Source organism: Heterocephalus glaber, unplaced genomic scaffold (genome assembly GCF_053883595.1).
Source record: "Heterocephalus glaber isolate CG9 unplaced genomic scaffold, H.glaber_assembly_v1.0 deba00001538, whole genome shotgun sequence".
In the NCBI taxonomy this organism is placed as follows: Eukaryota; Metazoa; Chordata; class Mammalia; order Rodentia; family Bathyergidae; genus Heterocephalus; species Heterocephalus glaber.
This window is the reverse complement of record NW_028258333.1, coordinates 25,428,063-25,451,741: the sequence shown is the minus strand read 5'-3', so window position 1 is coordinate 25,451,741 and position 23,679 is coordinate 25,428,063. Positions and strand designations below refer to the sequence as shown.

Below are 23,679 nucleotides of genomic sequence, written 5' to 3'. Positions count from 1 at the left end.
GGAAATATATTCACTCCTACTGCTTTTGTGCCACTAGTGAAATAATTTTTAATGATTTTTATTTCTTTATGTTTTAAATTTTAATACAGAAGTAAGCATAGGTGTACTGGGGTACATGTGCAAGTGTTCTTTTTTTAATGAAGAGAAGCACAAACAATTTTGATAGATTCATTCCTTAACCAATTATTATAGTAATTGTTTATAATTGAATTTTAAAATAAGCAACAAAATTTCTCTATTTCTCTTAAAGAAATTTACACAAATAAAAATTTGTTTTAGCACATGTAAAATGAGAAAAAAAAGGGGAAAAAAAACAACCACCAGGGATAATTATGGTTGAAATTTTAGTGTACACACTTTTAGATTATACACACACACACACACATGCATGCACACACGCATGCACACACTTACATCTTCCTTTGCCAGTTCATTCTTCATTTAAAATTGTTTCCTTTATACCTTATGGAATTGTTTGTATGAAGTTTAAATGAGGTTTTGGTACATATTGAAGTTTAAAGAAATAAGACTACAAGACTAAGTTCTGTTGTTACCAAGGATGGATCTCCATATCCAGCCCTATGTAAGATGATCCCATTTGTTTCCCTTAAGTCCATTGCTTATCATTTTCGTGGCCGTTATCTAGATTTTTAAGCATGTGGTTCAACTATAAAGAGAAGTTACCAAGAAATAGTCTGACCAAATTTTGTGGTTTTCAACTTGTCCTATCTTCATGTGGTCTGTGTAAGGATGCAGAGAGATTAAAGGGAAAGATTTTGGCAAAGCTTTACTTTCTGTTCACCATTACAACAGTGTCCAAAAATAATAAAATATGGTTTATAGACGAGAATTATTAATTGCATGCAACAGGATAGAGAATTGAACCCTGACAGTGTCTATTAATAGAGTCCTTGGATATTCAAAATCAGTTATCATTTAGAGGTGTGGTCTTGGACACCATCACATATAACATTTTTGATCAATGACTAATACTATCAGAAAAAAACAATCATTGACACAGCAAACGAAACTTATTTGGGAAATGAAAACTAAGAAGAGGAAGTCACATTCTCAATGACCAGATTAGAATCAAAATCAAATTGGAGAAGTACTAAGAAGTAAACAAAATGAGTAAGTCATTTGGGTGGGCTAAAACAAGCAAGGGAAACATACCAAGTTTCAAAAGAAGGAATGACTAGCTACATAGCAGCAAGTATTAGACAAGAGAACAGAGATTTTAGCAACTAACAAGTTGACTAGGATCAATGATATACTGCTATCCTTTAAAAAGCAAACACAACATTGTGTAATGTATTCCTTACTATAATTTACCTGAACTCCTGATTCTTAGTTCAGTGTCATTTCAGACTTCTAAGAGCTTGTTCTTTTTATCAGAAATGCCATTCACTGTAAGAGCAAATGTGAAGAACCTAACCACTCAAAAGGCTGAAATAGTAACAAGGGAAAAACTAATTACATTGTAAGATTGAAAAAACATAATTTTTTTTTTCCTTCTGGAAGAGATGAAGTAATTGAATAATGGTCTTTAAATGAGAACATACAGTATGAAGATAAAAAAGACTAATTGAAATCAGGCTCTTAAGTACCCCAAGTAAAAGTGGATCAGTTGTGCTCAACTTTCATGAAAGACTGAATGAGAAAATGAAGTTAAATTGTTAGGAAGTAGTTAATTTTAAAAACAAGTTTATTTGGTTTAAGGATTGGATGAGAATTACAATTGTAACAATCTGGTAGAATTTCCTTAGATTGATTTCTATTCTTCTGCAATGGTGGAATGTGGTAAGATACAGGAAGGGATTAAACATAAAATTTTAAATTTCCTGGTCAGACCCCAAGTCTTGTGTTTTTTGTCTTAGGCAGGAACTAAGATAAATAATTTGCCCCAAGTCTTGAAAGCTATAAAAGAGGGAGTAAGTTTGTAGTTTGTTCTTAAAACCACTACTAGTGTCAGGAGACATTTATTTTAATGAAACGTAATTACGTTATATTCTTAAATCTATGCGCAATAGTAGTAGCAGGTATCTGAAAGCAGACCTGTTAAGAACCTAGAATATATAGACAGCAGGTAGAACTTTAAGGAAAGTGTTTCTCTTTTATTTTCCTGATTATGCTATGTTTCTTTTAAAAATCTTTTATTTATTTTACAAAAGACACATTAACTACAGGATATTTAAAAGATAAGAGACAGGAACAAAAAAAATGCACCTGCAATCTCATACTGAGGGGAGAAAATCAGCTAACATTTCGACCTGTAGCCGAGACTTTTTTCTACTTCCTATGTCCATATAAAATATTGTATAATGTGATTTGAAGTTTCGTGTGTATTTCAAACACTTACATAGGCAATTTGTTTTAATATCATAACTATATTAATACTAGGTTTACATAGTCATTTTAAATGGCTGCCATAATCTGCATAATACTTTTGGTTATTTAAGTATTTCCGATTGTTCACTATTAACAACTTCAATAAGTAGCCATAACATGTTGTTTTTTCCTCAAGCACATTAAGAAGAGTATTAGAATAGAGAGGACAGAGGACTTCTTCGCCAACAGATATTTATTGAACACTGCATTAACTGGGAAAAAGAGAAGTGGTTAAGGCAAAAAATCTCCACTTTCGATTAACTTTCAGTCTCCTGGAATAGCAGCTGAGAAACGGAGGCGACAAAATGCTCACCCTCTCAAAGTAAATCTAAACTGCTGGGTTACGGGCCAGCGATAATTAATATATATAACAGGTTCTAGAATTTAAATCCCCAGTTGAAAACTGTTTCGTATTTTTAAAAATATCCATATACGCTAACTACATTAGCCGCTGTTGTGAAAGCCACAGAGAGAAAACAGGACCCAGCCCCAAGAAGCCTCCAGGGCCCGCCCGGTGCCCTCGGCGTCTCCCGCTTGGCAGTCAGACACAAACCTCCACCCAACCACTTCCATTTTGCACAAGCCTCCCGGCGGCCTGTGGCTCTGAAGATCAAGTGCAAGGCTGCTTAGCGCAATGGTCAGAGCGTGGACGGAAAACAAACTTTGTTACGCGTATCTTGGTCGGCGCCGCGCACAGAGATTCTGGGAAGGGACTTCAGGGAGACTAACGCCGCGCGCACGATTTTTTCACAAATAAAAAGTAGTTTTAAACGAGGAGTAAGGAAGGGGGGCCGCCTCTCCCGGGCGTGAGCACAACCCCCGAGTGCGGCAGGACGGTGTTAGCAGGTGGCCGACCCACGCCTCCCGGCCTCCTCCGACCCCGCTGCGTGTGCGCCCCGGGCTCCGCCGCCCAAGGGCCGCGTCCTGCACGCGCGCCGCGTCCCTGGGCCTCCCTGAGTGGGAAGCGGCCTCCGGGCCTATCGCCTCACCCGCACGCACCGGGAGGCCGGCGCCGCGCAGCGCAGGCGACTCTGGGACAGCGTGGCTATCGCGGCGCGCCCGTGGCCCGGGGGGGCGGGGGAGATGCCGCGGGGGGCGGACGCGGCGCGCGGGGAGGGGAAGGGGTTCTCGCGCGATTGGGCGAGGTTTCCGGTGTTGTGACTGAAACCCGTCAATATGGCGGCGATCGGCCGCGGCCGCTCTCTGAAAAACCTCCGAATACGAGGTAAGCCTGCCGCAGCCCTCGCTCCTTCCCCGCTGCCCGGGCCCGCCACCCCTGGCACTTGTCTTCTCCTGGCTCTGGGTAGGGGAAGCGAGCTGGGGCGCTGGCCGGAGCCAGGGCAGCCGCTGCTGGCCTGAGAGCGAATCCTAACTGGGGCTGTGTATGTTTCGCACAGGGCGGAATGACAGCGGCGAGGAGAACGTCCCGCTGGATCTGACCCGAGGTAACGCGGGGCGCCGCGGGCGCGCGCTGCTGGGGAGGAACCGGGGTTGGCCGGGGGCTGGAGGCAGGGGCGGGCCGCGCAGGGGAGCGGCGGGGACTCCGGGGCCAAATCGAGCCTCGCCTGCTGGCCCGCGGAGCACAGTCGGACCCGGGTGCCGCGTCGGATCCAGCCCCTTCCCCGGACCCACTTCCCCAGCCTTGGGTCGCTGCTGGGCATCCGGGGCGTCGAGCTGAACTCGGCGGAGCCGGCGACCCCGTGGGTTCCCTCGACCGCCCGGGGAGCCTCTCACACCTATCCCGAAGCTGGAGCACCCGAATCCTGGGAGTGGCCGGAGGGAGGTAGGGGTTATTATTTAGGTTGCTGGAGGATGTTTGAGGGAAGAGCTACCACATCCTGCCCTCCCCATCCCCGGAGCAGATTCCGGACCTGCTTGGGTCTTGTTGACTGCGTGACTGCTTCTGTCTTTGCCCACGTTCCGGGGGAACTTGCAGCGTGGATAACTCGGTAGTGAGACGTGGAGCCAGTTATTCCTGCTAAGAGTCTGGGTTACGCTTCCCTCCTGCTTCCCTTTTCCGAGCCTCTGGGTCTGTAGTTGGCCGAAGACCGCCCCCTCACCGTGCTGCAGGTTCATTGTTTACCTTCTGCAGAGGAGATGGGTTTATTTACACCTTCGGAGCTGGGTAAACCCGGGTTATATTTTTAAGGATTGAATCCTGCTATTTAATCCGTACTTCTTCCATCAGCCACCGTCCTGGAATTTATTCTACAATATCTCGTAGAAGAATTAGTATTGTAATTATGTTCGAGATTCTTTTCTTTTTCACGATAAACAATTTGTTCTACTGATTACGACAGTCATACTGTATCTCAAATTGGCTCTAGCTTGTAGAGTAAATTGGTTCAGCTGTACAGTTTCTTTTTAAGATCTGTGAAACATTTTAGGAAGTTTTTTTTTTAAGTCGTAAACATTCTGTGTATGAGATCAGCGTATTTTTTACTCCATGTTGTACTCAGTGTTATGACATATGCAGTATTTGTTAGACGTGGGTTTGTTGGTTGAGGCTTATCTCTGTATTGAAAACGTAGTACATGCTCTTTTATTTTTTATGTCCTAATGTAAATTTACTGGTGTATAAGTGAAAGGCCAGTTTTGATTTTAGCTACAGGAATTCAGTTTTGTGACTTAATATTTTGTTCTAAAAGTTCAGGGACTTGATTTTGGGTGAACCAGGTCTTCTTAAAAGCAGGAAAGTTTGTAAAATACAATATAGTAGTAGTGCATGAGTATGGAAATGGCAACTAATTAGATCACTAGTTCACTAATTTGGAACTTTTCAGAAGATGGTTTTTGAGAATTAGTGTAGAAAGAGAAGTTACTGACTTTGGTGCAGCAGATTGGAAACTTACATAGCCCATATATGAAAAGTCTACATAAAATTATTTTCTAGTGAAGCTTTCTAACAAAATAAGGATAATTCCTACAGACCTGAACTTTAGTATTTCAGTTCTCTGACAGATACAGTTTATTGGTAATTTATATACAAGCATATGTGTTTTAGGTAGAGATGAAAAGAGTACTCACTAGGTAAGCCGGAGGCGAGTTTCTACATTAGAAACCTGCTTGAATGTGGTGCTGGAAATAAATTATAGTTGTACTTTGCTGAGTTTCTATCTAGAGTGGTTTAATTTGCTAACTTTAGTTTATTCTGGTTTTACTCAGGAACACAGATGATTCTTCTATATTTACTGTTTAAAATGCTGCATTCCCTGAGAGTTTAGTAAACACCTTTTTTCCAGGATCATATGAAAGTGCAGAAAATGTTCTTTCTACTTGCCTTTATAAAATGTAGTACTTCAGTTTAGAATAAAATAGACAGCCATTTGAAACTCAGTGCAAAAGCAATGCACAATTAAAAATGAGAAGTTATGTGAGAATTGTGTTTCTAAATTTAAAGAAGTTTAAAGTAAAACGTAATCTGAGTTATTCATTATACGAGGACATTGTTTTCTCTAACAGAAGCTGTTATTCTGACACACATTTCATTGTTCAAAGAAGGCTTGTGGATCTAATACGAAGTTCATGAGAAATTATGTATGAGTAATATTTTGAGAACAGTGAGGCAGTCTGGGTTCCAGCTGAAAGGCAGCTGTTTTGGACTGGATTACAGTATATAAAAAGATAGAAGTTTGGGCAACCAAAATATTTAATACCAACAGTGTTTGCTCTCATTTTAATTGTTTTTCTGTAATTTTTTGAGAAACTCCATGTGTATTCAACAAAACTCTTTATAACTGGAGGTTATAATCATTATATTCCCTGAAGGGAGCCATCAGTGTATAGTGAAAGAGGCTGATTGTGAAGTCAGTTTTGAGTTGTAATCTCAGCTATGGGCCTTAATAATTGTTGGATGAGTTAGGGCACGTTATTTGACCTGTGCATTCTCCATCTCCAAAAGAAGAGATAATTTCAGAGTTAGTAAGAATATGAGAGGTAAAGGGGGTAGTTTTAAATTAAAGCATGCAGCATAGGACCCTATAGTTTTGCGTGATGTTAAATGTTAGTTGCCATCCTACATTGTGAAATCAGGATTCTTTAAATCACATTGAAAATATTTCAGATGTGTTGACTATAATTTTGTTAACAAGGAATCAGAATTTCAAGCTTCTTTGAGACACTTATATTAATCAGGTATCTCTAAGATAGAACTTTTACCTGGGTGCATGGCCACACACGCTTGTCATCCTGGCATCTAGGAGGCTGAGGCAAGAAGACTGCAAATTCTAAGCCCATTTTGGGTGATTTGGCAAGACCCTGTTTCAGAATAAAAAGTAAAGGCTAGGGATGTAGCTCATTGCTAAGGCCCTAGGCTTGATCCTTCCTACTGCAGAAGGAAGCAAGGAAGGAAGAATTGTTGTGGAGTCAGATGTGGTGATGTCTGCCTGTAATTCCAGCTACTCAGAAGGCTGAGACAGATCACAAGTTTGAGACCTTGTCTCAGAATTTAAAAAGGGGGAGGGGTTGACTAGCACAGTGGCAGAGCATTTGCCTAGCATGTGCAAAGCCTTGGGTTCAATCCCAGTACTGAAAAAAATGAAGAAAGGAAAAAGTTCTTGATGGATTAATTTTGACCTAGTTTATAAAATCACTCTAGTAGATTTACAGTTACTATGGTAATTGTTGCTTTCAGTTTTGTTCAGATACCTGCTCCCCTTTAATTTGTGGAAGTCCCCAATATTTGCTATTAATTACATAACTGTATTTCATGCCATAATGTACAGTATTTTGAAACCCAGATCCTTAGCCACTTCCACAGCAAGAGCAGACTTTTTTAAATCAGTCTAATAGTACATCTTTTCCTGGTACTGGACCTAACTTGAAAAGACACAGTGTTCTTCCTGGGTAAGCCCCTCCTGGGATAGTGTTCAAACTGAATGCCAAGAACATGGACACATTTATATTAAAATGTAATTAATAGATTATAACATTAGAAGACCTATTTAATTTTATAATTTTTGATTATCTTATACCTTTACTTTTCCATTAATAAAATTATTGACTGTCTTTGTTGGTGTTATGTTGAAGAGTAGCAAGGATATCTGAAATGATAGAAATTTGAAAAATAACTTTTTCCTGATTGCTTCTAGTTGAGAAGTTACTTAATTGTGCACTTTAATTCAACAAAACAAACATTGACTGAACGTGTGTTATGTACCAGATGCTGAATTAAATGCTGGGGGAATAAAACAAAGGTGAAACCCCCTTCCAGAGTTTACTGGAACAGATATAAAGAAGTGATGTAGTATAGAACAATGAATTAATCAGGGTATACAAGGAACAGAAGTAGCCCAGTAGTAGCCAGAGGAGAGAAGAATTAACTAGTGGTTAGAGAATCAGGATGACTCTCAATGTGGTCGAATGATAAGAACAGTGATGGACAAAGTGTGTGTGTGGGCTCTCTAGGAAATATACGGCACCTTTGGAAAGGGAAAGTGAGTAGGTGGAGGAGTAGCCTAGAGGAATACTCATATAATCTGAGAAATAATAGATAAATGGACCCGCATAATGGCTACAAAAATTAAATTGAGTGTATGTTAGAATGGAAGAAGCAATTAATTTCCTTTCTTTGCATTACAGATTGGCTTTGTAGTCCTCTGTTCTGTGCAGAATACTTTTATTTCTTCCCTTCCTTTCTCCCTTCTGTTTGTTTTTGTGGTACTGAAGATCTAACCTAGGGTCACTTTACCCCTGAACTACATTCCAAGCCCTTTTCAAATTGTTTTTATTTTGAAATTTTATTGTTGTTATTATTACCATTTTTTCAGTACTGGGGATTGAACCCAGGACCTTCTCACTGAGTTATATTTCTAGCCCTTTATTTTTTATTTTGAGGCAGGGTCTTATTAAGTAGTTCAGTTGCTCCAGCTGAGCTCAGACTTGTAGTTCTCCTGCTTCAGCCTTCCAGAATGCTCCATATAGACATGTGCCATCACTTTGGCTAGCCTCTTTTTATTTTTTTGAGACATGGTCTCACTAAGTTTCTCAGGCTGGCCTGGAACTTGTGATCCTCCTGTCCCAGTATCTTGAGTAGTGGGATTCACAGGTGTGTGCTACCATAGGTGTGTGCCCAGCCAGATTTTACTTATTTATTAAAAAGGTAGTCTGTCTGATGTGAATTCCCTCATCTCCCACATTTAATGTTTCCTGAATCAAACATTAAAATATCTCTAGTCTATTTCTGTTTCCTCCAGATTCTTTACAAAGTTTTTTTTTTTAGACTTCATTTCTTCCTTCATGTTGGCACAGTTTTATCACATTTAGTGAGCATTTGTTACATCCTTCATATAATTATACTGTACATGGGGTACTGTATTAGGTGGGAGCTAGGTGGGAGACATGAAGCAATAAAGACAAAGGTTGCAAAATAGTTATTTTTCTGTAGACAAAAAGTTTAACTTTATTTCTTAATCATTATGATTTTATAACTTTATTTTTTAACCACTATGGTTTTTTGTAAGCACAGCTTTCTTCCTACACTGAAAATAGTTTCTTAAGGGATGCTGGAAAATTCCTCAGCATTTTAAGTTTTATATCCTACAGTTAATATTACTATTGTATTCATGGTTCTGTGCCAGGCACTAAAATGTATTATTTCACTTTATCTTCAACAACTGTTTGAGGTAATTCTTATCTCATACTTGAAAATAAAAGCCTGGAAATTTCAAAAGACTGAAACTGAAAAATATAATCGAACCATGGCCACAGGGCTAGTGACTAAGTCTGGCATTCATCTCAGAGTCCTGATGTGTAAAAACTTTGTACCCACTTTTCACTTTCTAGGTATCACACCACCCTCTGTTGAAGCTGGAGACCAACTACTCATCCTCTTAGTTCTATTATGATATGCCCCCATTTGCCTCTGAAATAACCTTTGAATTCAGTCTCCCCTGTTCACATTGTCCTTGGTCTAGCTCACATCATCATTTGGGTGACACTAAATTCTTCTTTTCTCATTGGGCAGCTGTATGACTACCAGGATTATTTCCCTATATTCCAGATCTGATCTTGTCTTTGCCTTAAATTAAAATAACCACCCATATACACATATTAGAGGCTCCATTTGCTCGCAACATAAAGCCCAAATTCCTTAGTGGCATTCAAGGTCTTTTATCATTTATTCCTATATTGTTTTTTTCTGTATTGCCTTAAACATATTAGTCCTGTCTCCCTCTGCAGAGTTAATATGTGTGATACTCCTTCCCTTCATTACACTCAGCTTCTCAAAGCTGTCTAAGGAGAGTTTGCTAGTCTAAAGCACAGTCTTTCATTTGTTTGTTTGTTTGTTTTTAAACAATACCCCTGGTTGAGAATAAGTGCTTAGTTAAAGGAGACTGCTTTTCCTTAAACATAGCATGTAGCTTCATATTTATTTGACCTTGGATAGGTTTTCCTTTGACTAGAAATTACCAGTACTCTTTATAGAAATCCTAATTAGCTAAGGTCAGGGTCCCATGCCACTTCTGGGACTCTTTTCTTATCCCCATGGAAACCTATTACTTCCTCTTCTACTTTTCCACATTTTTATTTCTTTCTGAATAGCACTTACCATTACCTTATTATAGTTTTTTGTCCACTTCTTTCACTAAATTTTAAGCTTCTTGAGAGCAGCGGTGCTCTTTAACTCATCTGCCCCCATCTCAATTATATGCTAATTACGGAAGCAGTTTTTTGGGAGGTGCTACTGGGGATCAGACTCAGGGATTTGCACAAGCTGGGCATGAGTTCAATCAGAGTCACATCCCTAGCCCCCGGCACTTTTTTAATAGAAAAAGCCAGGTATGGTGGCACACACTTGTAATTGCAACAATTAGGAAGGCTTAGGCAGGATAATCACAAGTTTGAGTCCAGTCTGGGCAATTTAGCCACTTAGTGAGATCTTGTCTCAAAAACTAAAAAAGTGCTAGGGAGAGAGCTCAGTGTAAAGGCCCGCCTGCTGTTCAATCCCCAGTACTGAGACAGAGTGAGAGAAGAGGGAGGGAGAGAGAAAATACACCGGCAAGGCGGATTGTGTAGTATTAAAGCAGAAAATAGAGTTAAAGAACAGTTCAGGTTTGCAATTTGATGGTGCCATAAAATGGGAAAGTCATTTTGAGAGGGATGTTAATGAGTCTAGTTTTACGCTTTCAATTTCAGATGATTGCCCATTGTGGTGGCACCCACCTGTAATCTCAGCTGCACTGGAGGCTGAGGGAGGAGTATTGCAAGTTCCGGGCCAGCCTGGGCAATTTAGCCGAAAGACCTTGTCTCAAAAAGGTGTGTGTGTTGCTTATTGGAAAAATGCTCGCTTGGCATGTGCAAGGCCCTGAATTGAATCTTCAGTATTGCCAAGCAAAGAAAAAGAAATTCAGGTGATTGATCCTGAAAGAGCTGTGTAAGAGAGGTAACATCATAGTAACATCATATACTGGAATGAAAGTTAATAATAATAGTTCTGATTTGTGATTTGAGTATTCTCTGCATAGAGTGTTCAGAGAAGGAAGAACATAAATAGAGGGTTTTTTGTTTTTGTTTTTTGGGTACCAGGCATTGAACTCGGGACCCTGAGTTTACGAGGCAGGCAGCAGCACCATTGAGCTAAATCCCTGGCCCTTGTTTTTGTGTTTTGATGCTGGGGATTGACCTAGAGTTAGCATATGCTAAACATGAGCTCTACCACTGAGCTTATAAGCACACCCCATGCCTGCTTCCCAAACAGAGAGTTAAAGATTTTTGAGTATTCTAGGATAAGATGATGAGGGTTTATGTCATAGTAGGAATCAGTAAGAACCGAGCCAGCAGAAGAAAATTATGAAGGCTATAATCTCTGAAGACAAGACAACAATTTTGATTTGAAGGGGCTGAGAGACTAGCGTGGAAGTCAGTCTGCAAAGTTCAGTTCTACTCTTAATGTGAGGATGATTTTGACATGCTGTTTAACCTCCCTGGGCTTCAGAGTTTTCACCTCTAAAATGTATACTATTTTAACAGCACTTGCGCCTTCCATCATTGTGGTTCTCAGATATCATCATGGGATATTGAAAAGTTAAAAAGAAAGCATTTATAGCCTTGTTAAATCACTGTGAGACTTATTCTCATAAACAATAATGAATACATGTAGGAGTGGTGGTATTTCATAGCACTTTAAATGTAAATTACAGTCAACTCTCAATTTCCTTTTAAGTGATCCATCTGCTGTGACTTGCTGCCTCCTCCCCCTCCCAGGTCTCAGGCTACTGAAAATAGGGCTGTGAAAAGCACAGTGGGGTGAGTGAATGGTTTGCATGCCTGTCTGTCTATATTGCTATCATTCATCTAATTACAGTCCACTCTCAGTTACCTGCGCAAAAAGGTGATAATGGTAGACTGCTAAATATATAATCTTAGTATTTTTATTTATATGTAGGTTTAGATTATTTGTTTTCTTTACCTTCCTCTAGTAGATTGATATATCTTTTCTATTTTATTTGGATTATTGGCATCATATTTTATTTCCTACCTGGAGAATACTATCAGTACAAGAAAGTTACAGGTTAAAATATGTATTAGGTAATCTACATGTGAATAATTGAGAGTTGACTGTTAATTCCTTTTTGGATCATCCATTGTTTTGTATCATTGTGTTTATTCCTTTAGTGTGACCAGGTTAAAGCTGAATGCTCCTAAAATTATCTCTATAACCAGGTGAGGTGACACACACATGTAATCCCAGTATTCTGGGAGGCTGAGGCAGGAGGATCACAAGTTCAAGTCTTGCTTGGGGAATTTAACAACTTAATGAGTGTCTATCTCTTAAAAAAAATAAAAAAAGGGCTGGGGCTGTAGTTTACTGCAAAGACCCTGAGTTTGATGATCTGTACCGTCACCCCTCCCCCCAAAAATCTCTACAACAAATTAATTATAAAGTTATGCACATACCAAAATAAATTGAAACTGATTATGTAAACTAGCTAACTATAACATTCTTATGTCCAGTTTAATAGGCTTGAAAGAGAATCCAAACCTAAGGACACTCTTTGTATTATTCATCTAATGTCCAGATTGCATGAACTGAGCAATGTACCTGGTAATGATTAAGTTATATAGCATAATAAAATTGAGAATGTGCTAATGCCTTAATCATATCCTTTTTAAAGAATCAGTTGAATTAATAAGAAATATTAAAACCTTTTAAACTTACAGGATTTTGAAGAATCTGGCTCCATCAGTTGGGTTTCCAAATTTTTAACCCACTTTGGCTTTGTAGTGATTTTCTTTTCTTTTCTTTTCTTTTTTTTGGTATTGGGGATCAAACTCGGGACCTTGTGCTTGCAAAGCAGGCGGCGGAACCACTGAGCTAAATTCCTGGCCCTGTAGTGATTTTCTTACTGTCCAGTATATATTTTGTTTGTTTGTTTTTTGGTACCAGGGATTGAATTCGGGACCTTGTGCTTGTGAGGCAGGCAGCAGAACCACTGAACTAAATCCCTGGCCCATCCAGTATATTTTTGTTGAATATATTATCATGTTTGTTAGTGCTGTTGTTATTGGTGATGGCATAAGTTTCCCATAAGAGTTTATATTATAGTTGGGATATAGCTGTATCAATGGACAATATAAGACAGTAATATTTGAAGTAACTTGCCAGTTATTATAAAGGAATTATAACTAGAAGAATTCAGGTATAAAAGTGGGAGACAGATAAGGAATGACCCTAGGGAAAACCTTAATAGAATTACGTGGTAACACTTATAAAACCTTTATATAAAAAAGTATCATTTAAATAGAGCTCTGGACTGAGGTTTAAACTAACATATTCCTGGGTCTTATTCAGTGTTTCAAGATAATACTGAGTATTTTAAGATAATGTTGGTTTTTCTCTTAATATAAATCTCTTAACCATTAAGAATTAAATTGCAAATTGGGTTCTTCTGAACTTTGAAGGTAGTGCTGGACTGCATTGAGAGATTTGAGGCATATCATCAAATAATTATGTACTTGTTATTATGTGTACGTAATTACATATATCTCAAAACCAGGCATAATTGTGTACAAATGATTTTTTTATGCATGGGTTTCATTTTTTTGTAGCACATCTTCATTAATATAATATTAAAGAATAGTGTGCATGTTCAAGGGCCATTGTAAGTTATCAGACTTATTTTTGAGTATGCTGTCTTCCATATATATAGGGCAGTGTTTTTGTTACTTGCTACACTAAAATGAATGTATTTTCTGATCTCACAATGTAGTAGAGTAGAATATTTGAAATTAAGATTATCCTGAAAAATGCAGAATGTTTCTTTGCCAAATCCCAACATCCTACCCAGCTCTCTAGTGATTTAGGTAAATGAAAAATAATGTTTGGGGAAATTATTGTTATATTAGAGCAGCAAAACAAGACTTGAATTGTCATGTGCAGGGATTTTAGTAATCTTGCTCTGAACTAGTGTAATTTCTTTCTTTTTTTTCCCATTATAATAGCCATCTTTCGTGTAATTTCGTGTGTTCCTCATAATGAATAAAGAGTGAAAAGACTTAGAAGCTGTAAACAAAGATTGCCAAGTAATTTAGTTACTAAGAAGAAACAGCTTGACAGATAAAAGTGTATTTAACTGGTTTAGATATGTGCACATACATATTTTTATCTGGTTTTGTACTTTGTACTTATCTTAAAATAGCTAAGTATTTCTATGCTTGGTTCATTGTTCGTATAGTACTAAAACTTAATTGCCCTGTTTTTTTTTCATTCATAATTCTGTAATGCACTACCTCACATTTACCACACTACCATCACCTTGTTCCCTGAAGGAAACAAAAAAGAAAACTCTGTGGAGGGGAAAGAGAGACAGAGACCGACAGGTACAGAGATGGACAGACTGAGATTACAGCACTTGGTACAATATTTTGAGGTGTTAGGAATTCTAACATTAAGCTATATGTAGTTTCTTTAAGTGTAACCAAGTGACAGGTAGAACATTGTAGAACTCTTTATTCATAATGTTGCAGATAAGTTTTAAATCGTATTTGTTGCATCTGATACTGGTGTAAAATTGCAATGATGGGATGCTTGAGTATATATTAATAGCTGTTTCCCTATGTGTTTATTTAGAATGAATTGTGGTTTTATTACTATAGGCTAAGATTTGTAGTGTTATTTTAGATGACAGCTTGATGCAGAGCAAGTGATTAATACATAAGTCTTCATATATAAAAATAATTCTTACATAAAATTTTATAACTATTTTTAATAAACTAAATTACAGATAGAATAGCTTTAAAATGTTTAAATCACTTTATATATGTTAATAAGAACTTTAAAATTGTCTTTCTTTTTTCTAGTGAGAGAATTCAGTGTTACACTGTACATACTTCAACATTGTTTTGAAAACACAGATTCTTTTATTTTCCTTACCAAAATGAAAGAAGTTATTTGAAAAGATGCTGGGTTTTCAAAAGGAAATAAAAAGATTGGAGTAAATTGTGGCAGTTATCTGTGTTGTTGTTTCTTCTGATTATTACTTCATTTTATTTTACAAAATAGACTTGATTTTTGAGTCCTAGGAAGATTTTTTTCAGGTACATCACTAATTGTTTCTATATATTGTAAAAGTAATACACAGAAAAAGTTTAATTATCTTTTAAGATAATAATGCATTACCACAAAATATTCACCTGAGGTACTGGAATATGCATGGATTTGAGGAAGCTATGTATGTATGTATAGCTAATATTTATTTTTAAGCATCTTGGAAGCTACTTTGGAAATCATTTTATCAGCCCTCTGACTCAAAGCAGGAGCCTTCTTTAAAATACCAGATAGTTGTCATTCATCATCATTTAAACCTTCCAGTGATGGGTAGACTGTTCACAAGGATTGTTTTTTTTTTGTTGAGCATTTTGTTTGGTAATAAAACTTACATCATATAAGCAAATAATTTAATACAAGAGTAATTTGAAGCAGTTGGTCCTAGTGTTTCCCTTTAAAACAATTCTTTCATTCTTATTTGCTGAGCATTTGAAAAAGGTATTGGGTATAATCAGTTTAAACAATGCTGTATGTAATTACAGAGAGATTTCTACTCTTTTCCTCTTGTCACAGAGACCTGTCATTAAGTATTTAATGAGTTTTGGTTATATGATATGTCCAGCATCATTCTAGTTGCTAAATGTTTAAGTCATAATCTTTGATTACGAGAAATGGCAGCAATAAACCATGTATTATGTTTAGGATTCTCTTAGAAACATAAATTATCTAATTGAATCTTCCTTCAGACCTAGGAGATATGTGTTAATAACTTATGTGCATACCTGGTGAGGAAAATGGTGGGGCAGTGCTGAATCTCCCAAAGGTCATGTAGTTAGTAAGAGAAACATGAGATTTTTTTCATTCTTTTTGGTGCATACACATAACCTTTTCCAGTCTTTCCAAAACATTAAGTACAATAAAAGATAAGTCATATCACTGGAAGAATATTGATTTGGAATTCTCAGGAAGCCAGCTATTATCTTAGCTCAGAAATGTACATTTTAAATATTTCAGATAAAATTATTTGTAGAACTGTTACTAAAATTTCCTTATTTCTTAAAAATATACAAAGTATATTTTAACTTTTTCTATTTTGCTGGGGTTATGATGATAATTGATTTCTTATTGTTTTTGTGTTGGGCGTTGGGGAAAGAATTTATTATTACTCTGTAAAAATCTACCTGTTTATTTTATTCTTATCTGCTGCTTCATTGGTTTCAACTATTACTTTATATTGCAATTGTTGTTCTTTATTTAGTCATCATTTATTGTTTTTAACTTGTGCTGTCAAATGGGAAATTGTATAACTGGACTTCTCATATTAATATTATATCTAAAATAGGGACAGAAAGGACAAATAGGTTGAGATTGTGAAGAACTAATAGGCGCCACTGTCAATACTTTTGACATATAGTGAATACACTTGATGATACCTACTTTGAATTTGCAGGAACAAAGGAATCTTCTTTTCCCTCCAGCATTTCAGTAATTGAGTCTGCTAAAATAAACTAACAGTAGATAGACAACAGCAGAAAAAGCATAGGGATTTATTATGACCACGGGAGTGTGAATATCTGGCCAAATTTAGAAGTTTATGTACTCCATAGGGGAGAGGAAAGTGGGAGATGGAGGCAATTTTAGAGAAAGAGTAAATGATTTTTAGGGAGCTGAGTGTCTGAAGAAAAGACACACTGGGCTGTTTTTCCTCTGGATTCTGGGTGTGGTGTCAGTTTTAGTCTTCCCTTCCTGCCACGTGTATCATCTTTTGGCTTTGTCTTTTTGAAGAGGTACCCAGAAGAGAGATTTACAATAGTTTCATACTGTGGAGGATCAGGCCTTTAAGGTTGATAGGAGAGCTTCAGAGAAAGTCTTTCCCTGTATTTACTGCTCCCCAAATGTTCTTATCTTAAAAAATAGCAAACTTGGGTGTCTTTCTGAGTTCCAACAAATTTTTATTGTTATATTTTGGAGTGTTTACTTTTCATCTTGGATGTTTTCCACTTAGGTAATTGCCTCATAACTAAAAATAGGTGAAGTATGACTTGGTACTTTTTTTATTTGTGTTAATGTAGATAGATTATATAAAGATAGGTGTTAAGGTACAAAAATATGAGTTACATGGAAAAAAACCCACTTAATGAATTGCTAACTTTATAGTATGGGGATAGTCTAACATCGTAGCTAAATGCATGGATTTGGAGCCACACAGATCTGGACTTGAATCTCGTCTCTACCTCTTAGAGGTTCATGACTTTGGACAAGTGGCCTTTTCTGAGCATGTTTCTTCATTTCCATTGGTGATAATATTTGAGGAGTGAAAAATGTTTGTAAAATAGCTATTGTAGTTTGGCACATAGATATTAATAGATACTAATGTTCTTACTTATATGGTCAGTAAAATAAAAAAAAGATTTAAGAGAAGGGAAAGACCAATGTGGACTGGAAAAGAATCATAGAAAGTGGGCCATTGTTTCAATTTTGGATGGGTAGAATGTGGTTTAATCAAGAGGAAATAGGGCAAAGGGTATGAAACATGTATTGAGAAAGGACCAATGAAGATGATAGTATTTATATTGGATTTAGGATAAGGTGAAGTTATTGAGGGCCATTTAAACAGGAAAGAACAGTAAATGTTATTTTTTTGAAAAAATTTTTGTTGAAAGATGACATCCCTGAAAAGCCTTTTTGTGAATGTATAATTTGGACAAATTGAACAAATAGGTAATTAAGTCCAAACCAAGAAACACATTGCAGTATTCTAGAAAATCCCTCTGTGTTTCCTTCCAAGTACTCTTTCCCCCACCAGCAAACCCATTATTCTGACTTCTAATAATGTAAATTATTTTAACCTGTTTTTAGGCTTTGTATAACATAATCATATCATATGTACACTCTGTGTCAGCTTCATGTGCCCAACATTATGTTGTATGTTGTATGTAGAATTAAAATTAGTCTATGTATCAGGTATGTCGTAAGTTGATACTTTCCTTTGGATAGGCAGATTAATATGAGTAGGCAGAGTTTGAAATAATTACACTAATTTCAACTTAATTTAAACATTTTAAATCATTTTCTGTGTTCATCTTTTGCCTTTTTAGCCTAAACTTTTGATTTAATAGGTTTTAGCAAGTTAGCAAGTTCTCAATAGGTAAACTTTTTTTTTCTGAATGACTTTAAAGAAAAACAGAGATACCTTGAAAAAATTAGAATTCCAATCTAGTAAGTTTTGTGATACTTTGTAGCAGAATGATTACTGAAATTGATTTAATATTTCTACAGAGAAAAATTTAATAGTATGCTCATATATGAATAATAATATTCATGAATATATTAGATTTAAAACATATAGTTATAATTTAATTATGCATCAAAGTTGAAAAGTTATTTGAATACATGATAAAGAGCTTCTCTTTGAAAAAGCATGCATGGTTAAATGTCTTACCTAATTTTCTTTTGTAAGAACTCAGAAGGAATCATGATAACAGTTTTATCCCACTTTGCTTCATACATAAGAAAATCATGAAATAATGTCATTGATTTTTTAATAGACATGTTAGAACTTTATGAGACTAAATGAGAGTGTCTGAGATCTCACTAATAGTTTAAAACCCTGAGTGGTTGTTTCTTTTTTGGCTTTGTTTTTTTCAACTTCTTTCATTGATTTGTGTTTGTCTTGATATTTTCCAATCTTTCTTCTGGTGACTTCTATAATAAAACATGGTATACAGATGCATTTTTCTTTTGCTGTGCTTAACAGTGTTTTATGTTCTCTGATTTAAAATAAATTTTAATAAAGTTGCTGTTTTTATGTAATTAATCCTTCATTGATTTAAAAATTTTTATTCCCGGAAGGTTGATCTAAGTGTTGTGATAGAAGAGTGCACTGTCCATTACTTGGTGCCTGTGCACAAGAATCAAGACCAAATATAAATATAGTATTTCATGGAAATTGATTAAATACTTGAAAGCAACATGATAATTTATGTTTCGCTTTATAAAGAAAAATTTACTTATTTTGTTATTGAAAAGCAAAACCTTTTTAAAACTGAATACCCCGGAAGTTTCTGATGAGACTATATTTTCTAAATGTTATAATTAAGATATTAGTATTGATTTTATTTTTAATATTTAAAATGTTTAAGTTTTTATGCATATACTCTTTGAAAATGTGGAAAACAGTGAGTTTGAAATTCCCTGTAGATGGGAACATTTAATATAACCCAGGGTGATCCCTGCTGTTCTTGAGTATAGACTGGCTCATTGAGCAGATTCAAATGGAGTATAGATTATTAGCTGCCAAAAGAATAATTGTTGTTAGTGATGAATTTTAAATGATTGCTTGTTTATTCTATTAAGGATGACACAGTGCAATAATTCTTTGTTTTAAACCAGGATTGTATTATTTTAGATTAAATTATGTTTTGCTCTTGTATATACTGGTACATCTTTTTTTTTTTTTTATAACTGCTTCACATGACTTTTCCTAGGACAGAGCTGACTGTCCAACATGATCATAACTTGCTCTAAAATGATACTTTAATAAAATATTAACAAAAGTGATGTGTTACTTAATGAGACATTCCAGAAGTTATACACTTCTAAGTAGTTTCTTTCTAAGCATTCCCCTTGTTCCAGTGATGTTGCCACTTTTTAAAACATTTGAAAAATGCTGCTTCTGAACATTACTAAAGCTTAGTGTCTTTTTAATTGCTGTTTGGATTGTCCTTTGAAGATGAATTGAAGTTAAGGGAGTGGTTAAAAATAAATTGGGCTCTGGCCTGGGATTTAACTCAGTGGTTCCACTGCCTGCCTTACAAGCGCAAGATCCCGAGTTCGATCCCTGGTACCAAAAAAAAAAAAAAAATAATAATAATAAATTGGGCTCAAATCTAGGAAGTTATTAATTTATTCAAACTTTAACATAGAGCGTATACACTGAGTACCTATTCTATTCTTAGTACCGTGTTAAATACTGGAATGTTATATATACAAGGTAGACAATTTTGTCTTAGTCTACCACTGTGCAGTATGTAATGATTTGGTCGTAATAACCTAGTCCCTGGGAACCTCTACAACTGTTTTCCTTTTCTAACGCTTTTTTTCCATATCTTTTTTCCTTTCCTGATCATATTTTATTTCAAGATCTTTGTACTTCTGTTTATTTTGTCTGAATTCTTTTTCCTCCAGTATTTGTATGACTCCCCCTTAATTTAACTTTGTTCATGTCACCTTTATTGTGAGGCTTTCTCTGATCATCCTATCCAAAGGAGCCCTCATCTCCATCACTTTCCATTCTTTCATATCTTTGTTTCTTTCTCCTGTTGCTCTGTTGTCATGCCTCCCCCACCCTTGCTGTGTTAAGATCGTACCCCAGGCAGGCCTTCCTTGCACATACTAGGCAAATGTTCTACCACTGCGCTATACTGTACTACATCTCCAGTCCTTATGTTATTCTTTTATAGCCTTGTTATCACTGACATTATAGTATATTACTATCTCCCAGTAATATAAATTTTGTGAGCACAAGTACTTCATTTTGTTCATCAGTGTATCTTCAGTGCCTAAAACAGCTCTGGTACATTATACATGCAGAATAAATATTTGTTTACCGAATGGATGACTGTTGAATTTTTGTGACTCAAGAGCTTCAAACCAATTTTGCACTGCTTATTCAACATCTTAACATGTAGGCAAGTACAGCAAATTTAGTATTTTAAACTTTCTAATTATCTTACTCTAAAAATATTTCTCTGTGTTCCATCTGGAATAATATTCCATCTTGATTAAGAACAGTACTTTAATTGGAACAAATGAGACACCTAGGAGACATCTTAACCTCATTTCTTGTCCTTATTGCAAACATCAAATTTGCAATTGGATGGTAAAGATTTTGTCTCTGAAATACTTATAAAATTTACATTTTTAAAAATTCTTTTATTGGTACATTTTAGGTATACAGTACGTTTACATTTATCATTGGGTGCTTGTACCTGTACATAATGTATCTTAGTTCTTATTTTTCCCCCATTACCTGTCCGCCCTTCACCCCCTCCACCCTTCCCTATTTACATAGATTTTGTTTCCATTTTTTTCTTTTCTCATAATTTGTTCTTTCCCTTCTTCCCTCTCCCCTTCCCCTCCCACCACCCCTACACCTTTGGACCTTTTCCTATTTCAAATCAGTTATTCGTTTTAATCATTTTAATCCTTATTTACACTTTCAGTTTCTCACACTAGAGAAACTATTCGGTATTTACACATGTGAGTCCTATTTATTTCACTTAAAGAGTATAGGCTCAATATGCATCCATTTAGCTATAAATGTCTCTAGTTTCTCATTCTTTATGGCTGAGTAGTACTCCATTTTATAAAAAAAAAAACCACATCTTCTTTATCCAGTTTCCAGTTGATGGGCACATGGGCTGTTTCCAAGCTTTAGCTATTACAAACTGTGCCGCTATAAACATGGGTGCACATATATCACTGTGGTATGATTCTTTTAATTCTTTTGGGAAGATACCCAGCAGGGGAATAGCTGGGTCAAATGGGACCTCTAGTCCTAGTTCTTTGAGGTATCTCCATACTGATTTCCACAGTGGTTGTACCAATCTACATTCCTACTAACAATGGAGAAGGGTTCCTTTCTCCCCACACCCCCGCCAGCATTTGTTATTTGTTGATTTCTTGATAGCAGCCATTCTTTCTGATGTGAGGTGGAATCTCAGTGTTGTTTTCATCTGCGTCTCTCAAATGACCAGGGATGTTGAACATTTTTTCATATATTTATTTACTGCTTTTACTTCTTTGAGAAATGTCTGTTCATTTCAGATGCCCATTTTTGAATTGGGTCTTTGAATTTGGGGGGGAGGAGTCCTGATTTTTTTCAATTCTTCATATATTCTAGATAGTAGACTTTTGTCTGAGGTACAGCTGCTAAAAATTTGTTACCACATTGTAGGTTGTCTCTTAGCTTTGTTGATGGTTTCTCTTGCAGTGCAGAAGCTTTTTAATAAGATGAGGTCGCAGTTGTTGATTCTTTGTGCTAGTTCCTGTGCTACTAAGGTTTTGTTCATAAAGTCTTTTCCTATGCCAGTGTCTTCAAGAGTTCTACCTAGGGCCAGGGATTTAGCTTAGTGGTTTCGCCACCTGCTGCACAAGCGCAAGGACCTGAGTTCGATCCCTAGTACCAAAAAAAAAAGTTCTACCTAACTTATCTTTCAGCAAGTTTAGTGTTTCTGTCTTAATATTTAGATCTTTAATCCACTTCGATCTTAATTTAGTGCATGGTGATAGGTATGGGTCTAGTTTTAACCTTTGGCAGGTTGAAATCCAGTTTTTCCAACACCATTTATTAAAGAGGCTATCTTTCCTCCAATGAGGGTGGTTGCCTCCTTTGTCAAAGATGAGGTGGCTGAGTATGTCTGGAGCTGATTCTGCATCTTCTAATCTATTTCATTGATCCTTGGGTCTGTTTCTTTGCCAGTACCATGCTGTTTTTATCACAGTAGCTTTGTAGTATAGTTTCAAGTTGGGGATTGTGACACCCCCAGCCAGGTCTCCTTTGCCTAGAATTGCTTTTGCTATTGTAGGTCTCTTCTGGTTCCAAATGAATTTTTGGATTGTTTTCTCTAGTAATGTGAAGTATATTGTTGGAATTTCAATCAGCATTGTATTAAATCTGTATAGTAGTTTTGGAAGTATGGCCATTTTCATTGTATTGGTTCTTCCTACCCAGGAACAAGGGATGTCTTTCCATTTTCTTATATCCTTGATCTCCTTTTTCAGAGTGCTGTAGTTTTCAGTGTAGAGGTCTTTTGCTTCCTTTGTTAGGTTGATTCCTAGATATTTCATTTTTTGGGATGCTATTGTAAAAGGAATTGTTTCCCAAATTTCCCTCTCAATGAGTCTGCTATTTGTGTATAAGAAGGCTATTGTTTTTTGAGTGTTGACATATCCAGCTACTCTACTGAATCAGTCAATTAGGTCTAGAAGACTTTTGACCCGAGTTTTTTGGGTCTTCTATGTAAAGTATCTTATCATCAGCAAATAATGACAGTTTAACTTCTTCCTTTCCTATCTTTATTCCTTTTATTTCTTTCTCTTTTTCTAAACACCCCAGTTACAATGAGTGAAATTGAAAATGTGATAAAAAAATTACCGACAAAGAAAAGCCCAGGTCCTGATGCCTTCTCTGCTGAATTTTACAAGACATTTAAAGAACTATCACCATTACACTTTTTTTTGTACCAGGGATCGAACTCAGGACCTTGAGCTTGCGAGGCAGGCAGCAGCACCACTGAGCTAGAGCTAAATCCTTCGCCAATTGCCATTACTCTTTAAACTCATCAAGGAAAATTGAAAAGGAAGCAAGGCTTCCAAATTCATCCCTGGAAGCAAGTTTTACTTTGATTCCAAAACCAGGGAAAGACCCAATCCCAAAAGAGAACTACAGACCAATCTCCCTAATGAACATAGATGCGAAAATCCTCAACAAGATACTGGCAAACAGAATACAGAGGGTCATCATAAGATCATACACCCTGACCAAGTTGGATTTATCCCAGGGATGCAAGGATGGTTCAACATTTGTAAATCAATAAACGTAATATACTATGTTAACAGAGTCAAAGACAAAAACCATATGATCATCTCAATAGATGCAGAAAAGGCATTTGACAAAATCCAACACCCATTCATGATAAAAATGCTACAGACAATTGGAATAGAAGGTCTTTATCTCAACCTGATTAAGGCTGTCTATGAAAAACCAGCAGCCAACATCATACTAAATGGTCAGAAAGTGA

General features: G+C 36.5%; 1 protein-coding gene across 12 annotated transcripts in view; it reads left to right on the top strand.

Moving 5' to 3' along the window:
- Positions 1 to 3,505: 3,505 nt before the first annotated feature.
- Rictor (RPTOR independent companion of MTOR complex 2) overlaps positions 3,506 to 23,679 on the top strand; it is a 132,790-nt gene continuing 112,616 nt past the window's right edge. For 6 of the 12 annotated variants that reach the window (XR_015442246.1, XM_087189315.1, XM_087189312.1 and 3 more), the window contains exons 1-3: positions 3,506 to 3,613; positions 3,786 to 3,833; positions 10,525 to 10,644. Coding sequence is in view for 6 of the 12 variants with exons in the window: in XM_087189315.1 (XP_087045441.1) it covers positions 3,565 to 3,613; positions 3,786 to 3,833; positions 10,525 to 10,644 (217 nt within the window). In the remaining 6 variants the exon portion in view is untranslated. Of the gene's footprint in view, positions 3,614 to 3,785; positions 3,834 to 3,924; positions 4,172 to 10,524; positions 10,645 to 11,551; positions 11,635 to 23,679 lie in introns of those variants that run through there. The other 6 variants (XM_087189316.1, XM_087189317.1, XM_087189319.1 and 3 more) reach the window with 5 other exon arrangements.